Source organism: Halichondria panicea, chromosome 8 (genome assembly GCF_963675165.1).
Source record: "Halichondria panicea chromosome 8, odHalPani1.1, whole genome shotgun sequence".
Classification (NCBI taxonomy): domain Eukaryota; kingdom Metazoa; phylum Porifera; class Demospongiae; order Suberitida; family Halichondriidae; genus Halichondria; species Halichondria panicea.
The window spans coordinates 92,478-102,189 of NC_087384.1; the positions used below are offsets into that span (position 1 = coordinate 92,478).

Consider the following 9,712-nt stretch of genomic DNA (forward strand, 5'->3'; position numbering starts at 1 on the left):
CACATACAAGCTGTTCGAGGGCGGTCTGGAATCGAGACTTGCTATGATTTAGTGGGAGTGTCAGTTGTGTTTACTTCCGGAGTTGATTTGTTATCTATAAACATCCATCCATGCAGAGTTGAGTCAATGGTGAATGAAGCACATATCAAAGCTCGTCTGAACTAGCTATTGTGATCAAGAGAAGATTCTCGTGGTGTTCCTGATAGCCTTGGTGAGTGTGTGTATGTGTTAATATACTCTTAGTGGTCCTACACACTTTACACTGTGTCTTGTATAATGCACAAAACACTCATTGATAAATGAGTATGGCAGTTTGCAGTGTACTATGTTCTAGCTCTGGCCTGTTATAAGTATTGTAGCTACTCCAATGGCATTCATGTACCAAGCAATTAGCATGCAGCTCAATGAAGGCTAGTAGGCATTCTCTTACTGCCAGCTCAATGAAGGCTAGTAGGCATTCTCTTACTGCCAGCTCAATGAAGGCTAGTAGGGCATTCTCTTACTGCCAGCTCAATGAAGGCTAGTAGGGCATTCTCTTACTGCCAGCTCAATGAAGGCTAGTAGGGTATTCTCTTACTGCCAGCTCAATGAAGGCTAGTAGGGCATTCTCTTACTGCTTTTGATATCTGAACAATTGAAGTGTCTAATAGTTTTGCTATTAAACTAACTGTGCTATCTATCATGCTGTGAGGAGGTACTTGCACTGGCTGTGTGTGTGCATGGTCTAGTGTGTTGGCAGAGCCGTGGCTAGGTCATAAGACAGCTGTAGCTAGGGCCTTCCTGAATGTACTTATATGTCCCTGTGTTTGGCGCAACTGTGTAGTGCATTTGGGCTCACCTCTGAAGTCAGAGATTAGAGGAAGATCCCTCATGTGTTTATATTCCATGATACTGCAACGCTTTCACAAAATGATGTTTTAGGTATTTATTTCCAAGGTGTGTGTTTGATCATGTCCCCTCAGTAGCTAATAGTAGCTGTGCCTAGATAAGAGCTGTTGGGTTGTCTCTGTGGTGATGGCCAGTGTGTGGTGAGAAGGGTGATTATGTTGTGTGTGCAAGTTATCCCCAAAACACCACACACTGCTGATAGGGTATGGGGACGGAACATGAGGGAACATTGTGACCATGAGGGAACATTGTGACCATCAGAGCTTGTGCTGGTCATTATTACAATGCTCATGTCCTGTTGTTCATTAACTCAAATATCTCACAGTTTTTATGGGGCATTTACTAAACTGTCTTTGATGTACGTGCGAATATAAGGTACTGTGTTGTGACTGCCTAATGTGAACTTGAGTACTTGGTTGTCCATGTTTTTACATTCCATCATGCTCTGTGGGGGTTATCAATCTCTGTGGGGGTTCTCAGGTTGAGAACAGCTCCTATAGTGTCAGAAGACGTTAAGCGAAGGAATTTTCTCTGTAAAGTTATGCTTATAGAGATATTTCCCCGATGCTATCACTTATTTATTTAACAGTTAGACCTCCAGTTGGACTTGTTCATAGCATAAAGAAGTGACATACAATAGCAATCACTGGTTGTGAGTGTGTGGTGATGTTGAAGATGGTAGTGATGAGGTGATCCTCACTATCTCTTTATCTCCTTTGTGCCATGATTTATTGTCAAAACTAACTTACTCTGATCTGTGGAATAACTTACTCTGTGGCTGTAATGAAGAAGTGGCCTAGCACATGCTGTGGAGCTTGTATAGCCTGGCTGCATTATAGAGGGTGGCCTATATTTACTAGCACATGCTGTGGAGCTTGTATAGCCTGGCTGCATTATAGAGGGTGGCCTATATATACTAGCACATGCTGTGGAGCTTGTATAGCCTGGCTGCATTATAGAGGGTGGCCTATATATACTAGCACGTACTGTGGAGCTTGTATAGCTAGCCTGGGAGGGTGGCCTATATATACTAGCACGTGCTGTGGAGCTTGTATAGCTAGCCTGTGAGGGTGGCCTGCTTATACGTAACCACATTAGACTAGAGTACCCAAAATATGCAATTGTTAGCATAAACCATTTACTAGGTCCAATCTTGTTATGACTTTGCTTAGCATGGCTTGTTTGGAATTTAACTATCGCCATATGTGGGAAGAAGCCATTTGCCCGGTCCGCCAGTAGCCCTGTCGAGACATGTGTGTGGAGTGGGTGAGGGGTAGTGTGTGGAGTGGGGTGGTGTGTGGAGTGGGGTGGGTGGGTGTGGGGTAGTGTGATGTGTGTAGAGCGTCAGAGTTAGCTCTTTCTCGTATTGCGTGTCCAGTAAAATAGTGGACATAATTCATTGTCCATAAGCACATTCATTGTGTACTTTTGTGTCTATTGTACTGCACACAATATATTGTTGTTAATTAAATTCACAACTCCTAATAGATCAGTTGTATAGAGTCAGACTACAGGCTCGATGTTACCATAGTTACCTACATGAATGCCATCTGTTACCATGGTTACCTACATGAATTCCATCGGCACTTACTAAAGTGCAATATAGTGTCGAGGTGACATGATGCCTCGAAAACAAAACGCCCAAACTAATGTATGTAAAAAAAAAGAGTTTAATATGAATAATTATGTTTCCTAGTACATGTACTGTCATTTTGTGGCAGCTATAGTCACGGTGATGGCTGTAGTCACGGTAATGCTATAGTCACGGTGATGGCTATAGTCACGGTGATGGCTGTAGTCACGGTGATGCTATAGTCGCGGTGATGACAGTGTGACCATACACTTACGTGGAACTAGAGTAGGGATCGTGCTAATGGTTGAAACCTGAGGCCGTAACTTTGAAAGGTTTGCTTCTCAATCATCTCTCTGATTTGGACCACAAGTTGATGGTCATGCAGAGACAGTGTCTGTGTATGGGCTCAGATAATTGAGAATCAAAGGATGACAGCTACACGAATGTGTTCACACTATGCGTGACTTAGAAACCTCTCAATCTCTTTGTGACACGACACTATGTGGTTATAAAGATACCCTCTTAGTTTAAGTGTGGGGCTATAGAAGAGCAGCTGGTCGTTCAACAGGAACACACAATATGTTATAATGAAAGTGCTGACACTGCATTCCTGTCTAATGACCACTTCACTGACTGCTGAATAGTTGCAAGACTTGTGTGGTCTATTTCAATGACCTCTGCACTTGCGATAATTATCATAACCTTAACATAACATCCCCTAGCTCTATATATACACACGTAGCAATCCACACACAGTTATAGCCACGTATCTGTGATAGTACTCTGTGTGTCTGTGTGTCTGTGTGTGGGTGTGTGGGTGTGGGTGTGTGTGTGTGTGGGTGTGGGTGTGCAGCTAGTACATAACTTCTTATGGTTACTGTACATATACTTTGCCAGAAATGTCGCCTTTCAATTAGCGACCTTTCAATTAGTGACTTTTCAATTAGCGTTTACTCTCTGTAATTTAAAGCAATTATAGTAGCTGCCATTAGCGCTATTGTCTCAGTGGTGTAGTGTGTGTATTGTGTGTATTGTGTGTATTGTGTGGCAGGTGGTGTTATTGTTGACTGTGTGTGAGAATGGTGCTGTTTGTACAGACTCACTTGTTTTGTAAACTTATACTGAAACTAAGTCTCTTGTACAGGACAGTGTATCAAAGTCTGGTCGTCATGGAGATTGCAGTCAGTCATCATCAGCCACTATTTTGTGGACCTGTACAGGTGAGCTTGGTGTGTGATGTGTGAGGTGTGAGGGGTGTGTGATATGGATAGGTCAGAAGTGCTTGTACCTGGGCTGGCCTGCATGTTCTGGGAATGAACAATTGCAGTACCTAATAAACTGAACTAGCTATACATGTTGCCAAGAGTTCATTAACCCTAACCCTAATAAACGCTTGATGTTGCTATAGTGATGCATGCTAACTGCATGTGTGTTGTGTGACAGATATGATATCTTCTCTAGGATAATTATAGGAAATTATGATTATTGCTTTTCAATGACACTGAGGTCATAGTTGTACACATGTGTGCACCTGTTTGGATGATCAACCAGTCCCTCTCAATAGCTGTTGTGTGTATCTATGCAGGGCTATGCAGGGCTATTGTTTCTCATGTGTAGGCAGTTTATATTGTATGGACAGTGTATTGGATTACAGCCCTTGTGTCAGATATACTGCAATTGATGGCCTATTTGAATACAAGGTCATAATGGACACTAACTCTCAAAATTAAACGGAATATGTTCTTGAGAAGTGTAGGATCCTCACTATGGCCATCCTCTGCATAGTCTCATAACAAGGTCTAATGGACTGTTAATTACCTCAACATTTCAGAGTGTTCTTAGCTATTTGTACCTTCTACATTAAAGCACTTCCTTTATGAGCACAATATAGCAGTTGTGCAATCACACGCCTAGGTGACCTTGTAACTACCGGCCACAGTAATGGAGTGTGCCTCGACTGTCATGTACATGCAGTCATGTGATATATACACACAGAGGGAGCCTGTGTAGAGTTTCAGGTTGAGCATTTTAGGAGTCCTTCTATCTGTACGTGTGAGAAGCTACTATATTTCCTTGTATGTGGTATGTGATGTTTTGTACACGTAGGTTGACAAGAATACAATAATATGGTTGAAATAGCAAACACATGTACAGTGAGTGTACTTCCCATGCTCTATAGGCGATAACATCATCTGTGTACTTGTGTAACACGCCCACACACACACACACACACGCCCACACAACAATATCTCAACACTTACAGTGGATTATGAGAACGTGCTAAGAATGTATTAATAGCTTCGATAATCATCTCAGGTTTATAGTCTTGGTATCGATTAGTCCGTCCTATATCATGTTGCTTTTCATATCTTCACGCTATTTAGTTTGCTGTATTTGTACATGCACACTGGAGATGAGAGTGCCTACACTTGTACACTGGAGATGAGAGTGCCTACACTTGTACACTGGAGATGAGAGTGCCTACACTTGTACATGTATAATATATGTATAGCTATAGACAGAAGCCCCTGGACACTTGCATGGTTTCATCTCTCCCTGGCCACTGTGGTGGAGATGTCTGGTGTCAGATAACATTTCCCTAACCTTGTGTGGTGCTGACTCAGCAGTAGCTAGAGTGGCGGACCATTAGCGGTGTGCATGAATGGCTTCTACTGTGGCCACCTGGCTTTGTGTGGCCTTGGGGTTTCGTTGCAATAAAGATCAACCGTATTGCTCTGCCCTTGAGGTAAATGTGCGTTTTTCAAAATTAGATTTTTTAGTGCCGTAAAACCATGACCCATTATCATCTAGCTATGTACGATACAGTTGTCTATAGAGCTCTGTGTAGTTCTGACAGCTAACCCACCCACACACACACACACACACACACACACACACACACACACACACACACACACAGCACCCGCTGTTACAAGGAGCAGTCATCTACCCTGGCAAGGGCAGTGCTTGGCAACCAGTAGTGACTGCCATTCCTGCCATGACAGAAGTGCCCAAGGAATCTATCATTGCCAACACAGACTTCACCATAACAAGTGGACTAGCAAAAAGGTGATCAACCGTGAATTCAAATAATCCATGTATTAAAAATCAATAAAGAAACAACTGCCAATAGTTTATACATGTATGGCTTCTCCTTCGGGCAGGAGATAAGATCTGCCCTAGCTATAGCTAATTGTAATCACGTAATTATGAAGGCAAGGGCTGTACAGATGTCCTCTCTGTAGCCTAGCTAAACATGGCGATATCATTCATACATTCCTAGCAGTTGTGTGTACTCTCCTAGCAGCTATGTGCAGTACAGGGTGGTACAGGGCTAATGCTGAGTCAGCATACAGGGTAGCTAGAGGGCTAATGCTGAGTCAGTATACAGGGTAGAGGGCTAAATGCTGAGTCAGTGTCACTGTGTATTGTATAGATAGCTTCCTTACTTGGTATGATTCACTAGTTTGTGGGCATTAGCTGTCTCCTAGAGTCATGGCTGCCAACCCTGTGTATTGTGTGGGCTGCCACCATCACTATTCCATGCATGTGCATGCTACTAGAGTGTTATTGTGCCCTCCCGCACATTTGTATTATCAATGGGGGTAAGTTCTATTGAGGGCTGAGATTTCCACACACCTTAACCATATCTCTATAGGCTGCATAAGCTTTCATATCATTCACCAGTCTTGTGTCTATACCATTAGCATTTAGTGCTTCTGTTTGTAGGTTTTCTATCTATCGGAATGTTGTCACTAATCATGAGCATTAGTAGTCTAGCCTTGCATCTGCGTATCATGTGACCACCTGCGTATCATGTGACTGCCTGCCTGTGTATCGTGTGGCTGTTGTCGGATGATGGGAAACCTGATGCCAGATTCTCAAACCTTGCACTCAAATATTATGCTTTTAATCAGTTCTTGTGATGAGGTTACTGTGTGTACTGAAGTCAGGAAGCTATAGAATACGTAGTTCACATGAAGCCAAATGTTTTACTGGCGTAGGTTTTTAAATGGTTTTTGGTCAAGGGGAGTCCTATGGCTGAGCTGGTAGAGTATCATATTATTTTGTGTAATTGTCCTTGAAATCTCATTCTTATCATTACGATGTAACCAGAGTTCTGATAATCCAAATTCAATGATTTTTTATTTTTTGGCAGTTTAAAAGTAGCCCGTTCAGATGGTATGCTCAGCCATAATTTCCCATTTTCAGGAAAAAACCATGGTATTTTGTCAAAAACAGGCCCAAAATAACTTTTGATTTTTTAACACATCATCTGAAAGGCTTCTCTCTAAGCTTTCATTGTATAACATTATTGGACCAACGGAACTAAAGTTATGGCCGTTCAAAGATACTCTTTATAACGCTGTCCTCCCCCCCCTCCACACACACACACACACACACAGACGACTGTCTAGTAAGAAGCGTAAGAAGCAGCTTGAGGCACACAGACACAGTGGGTGTGGTGACTCCGCCCACTCTGATAGATCTCACAGTCCTAGTGACTCAGCGTACGGCAGCTGTCAGTCAGTGTCATCCCACCCACTCACCTCCCCACCACACGACAGAACTACGTGAGTGCCACTAACATGTGTACTGTACGTAGGATAATTATTAGTATGTATGCGACTTTATTAGACCTATAGTTACAATGCACATCAATGTGATATAATTATTGTTAGTGTTTGTACGTCATGAGCACATAACTTGAATTGCTTTTTTATTATTTTTTATTACTCACTCGCTTGATGACATTTTGCGATCTGACTCGATTAATTATTGCTAAATTATTCCTTTGCCCAGTGTAACAGTATACCACACCATACTGACCTGACTAACTAGATCAAAGCATCTTTTAATTTACTATGTATAGCTGCGTAGGCTCTAGACTTAAACGTGGGTACAGAATATCTAGCTTTAAGCACGAGGAATTTTTGTTGAAATTCATATAGTTAATAACACATTTGATATTGTTAGCTATGCTGTCACTAGGTGGGCCGGGTGCTGTTGGCGTAGTTTGGGTTCTCAATTCAATTGTCTTGACATGGGCAGTAGTATAAGCACACACAGTACACCATGCAACTACAGGGCTAGGGCTTTGATGTGTATGATTGTCTGACTACTGTGTTTGTTGTTGACTGGCCCTATTTTGGCTTGTTGAATGAATTATGGCATTTCTAAGAATGTTCTAGTGTCTCTGTCATGTATATATAGCTGGGTGTCACTGTTTCATACTCTTAAGTCATATCTGCAAAATGATACGAATGATAGCTCCTAATTAAAGGCTAAGGCAGTATGTCAACTATACTAATTCCTTAATTTGAACTGACACTGTATTACATTTTTCCCACGCATGCAGTGATACGGGACAGCAGTTAACCTCCACATCTCACACTCTCTCACGCTCCACCATCCTCTCCCATACTTCCTCCTCGTCCTTCCACCCGCCCACACACTCACAACCCGCCCCCTCATCTCACACCACTGAGCTGAGGAACCCCGGCAACTGCCCACCACACGCAACCATGCCTGCCCTTGCTCAAAACCAGTACTCAAATCCAGGTAATAATAAAATGGGTAATTTAAAACTTTTGTTAGGCTCAATCAGCCCATATATGATCTTTAGTAGTCTATCATTGTAATTGCGGGGAACTTCGCTGGCCAAAACAAGTAGCAATAGCTATGCATGACTGAATGCCATCGTTCTGGGAAGTAGTCATAGGATATGAGTGTGTGAACGTCCTGTTGAGACTGTGTGGTGTGAGTGTTGACATACTTGTGTCTCTACCCTAGTAATGCTGAGTCAGCTGCAGCAGGAGCTCAACTATCGGTTCCTGTCAAATGGAGGGAAACCGCAACCAGAGCAAACCCTACCAGATCAGGTGCACTAACACAGCTCTGGCTTTATATACTTCATACAAGCTTGCTTATTAGGAGTGATACATTACTCTCTCTATTGTGGCCAGTATAGTCAGCCAGGTTAATGGGCCCCAAAGTCTCTCCATAGCATGTGTTTATAGACCTGTGCTAGCAGGCCACCTCTTTATTACAGCCACTGTTAGTCTGCCAGAGCTTCTATTATTGATAGGTTTGCCGGTTCACTATAATTATGTTATTATGTATTGATCATTCTCTGCTAGTAACTATTCCACACATCATTACCTTGCTCAGGAGGCGTACAGTAGGAAGCCCATCAAGTGGTGCAATGCTCACGTCTCAGTGGCCAAGATGATCCAACAACACCAGCTAGAGGCTCAGATCCAGGTATGTGTGGGCGTGTGTGTGTTTTTATTAAATTCCTACGTGCAGTTCTTAGTTACAGTGTGAGTTGATTGGCCAGCCCTATGTGTTACTATTAGATACAGCATCATGATGCATTCTCTGACTTGAGTGATTATAGACTACATAATGCTATGTACAAATGTTGTCCCCCCTCACACCACCCACTTCCCCTCACCACCCACACCACCTCCTCACAGGCCCATCCCCAACCACAGAGCCTCCCCACGTCCATGGAGCACACCTCCTACAACACTACACAGACCGGGGCTACTCTATCAGCAGCACAGCAACAACAACTGGCTGTATTACAGATGTACGGAGTTCAGCCTGGTGGATACATGGCTCTACCATACTCAACCATGCATGAAGTGCCATTAGTTCAGTTTGCTACTCTGCCTCAAGTGAACACATCCAACAATGCAGCCATATTGAAACCTGGAGAACAAGCTATACTAGGCCTGCCCTCACACCCCATGCAGATTGCAGCCTCAGGGGCTGGACATATGCAACACTATGCACCTGCCCAGATGGCAGTCAGCAATGCAGGGGGTCTGCTCATGCAAGGTGGGGGGTCTTGGATGACTCCTGTGCCCATGGTTGGAGGGAATTGTGTTGTTAACCCTCTACAAGCTGGAATTCTGGCAGCTCCGTGGGTGAAATGAACAATTGATTCCTGACTCAGTGTAATAGACGATGCAACGATGCAACTGTTCAAGACAAATCGCATAATTATACTAACTTGTGTTGTGTTTGTGAAATTATTTTTCTATTGTAGAAGACGTTGTATAATCACATGCCGTGTGCTTTAGAGTTACTGAAATCATTGTAGTTCAGTTTTATGTACCCCAACTCATCGTATGTCACTGCAATATTGTACCACTGAAGTACACACATTTTTAAATGAAGATCATTATTTTTTTCGGGTATATAATTATATTCAAATTTAAGGTTCAATTAAATAGAGCATAG

The 9,712-nt window shown here is 42.8% G+C and overlaps 1 protein-coding gene across 2 annotated transcripts; it reads left to right on the plus strand.

The window, feature by feature from the left end:
* Positions 1-60: 60 nt before the first annotated feature.
* Positions 61-9,674, plus strand: LOC135339300 (uncharacterized). Of its 2 annotated transcripts, XM_064535377.1 has the most exons (9): positions 196-211; positions 3,606-3,681; positions 4,047-4,258; positions 5,382-5,530; positions 6,868-7,035; positions 7,821-8,023; positions 8,255-8,343; positions 8,633-8,725; positions 8,941-9,674. In XM_064535377.1, the coding sequence occupies exons 4-9, from the start codon at positions 5,460-5,462 to the stop codon at positions 9,403-9,405; spliced, it is 1,089 nt and encodes a 362-aa protein (XP_064391447.1). In that variant the 5' UTR covers positions 196-211; positions 3,606-3,681; positions 4,047-4,258; positions 5,382-5,459; the 3' UTR covers positions 9,406-9,674. The 2 variants fall into 2 exon arrangements, with proteins under 2 accessions (XP_064391446.1, XP_064391447.1); XM_064535376.1 differs by lacking the exon at positions 4,047-4,258 and having other exon boundaries at positions 61-211.
* The last annotated feature ends 38 nt before the right edge of the window (positions 9,675-9,712 follow it).

Coding starts and splice junctions, on each gene's coding strand:
- LOC135339300 (XM_064535376.1), top strand. CDS start 3,631: ATGGAGATTGCAGTCAGTCATCATCAGCCACTATTTTGTGGACCTGTA. Junction 8,024..8,254: donor AAACCAGTACTCAAATCCAG/GTAATAATAAAA, acceptor TCTCTACCCTAG/TAATGCTGAGTCAGCTGCAG. Junction 8,344..8,632: donor AGCAAACCCTACCAGATCAG/GTGCACTAACAC, acceptor TACCTTGCTCAG/GAGGCGTACAGTAGGAAGCC.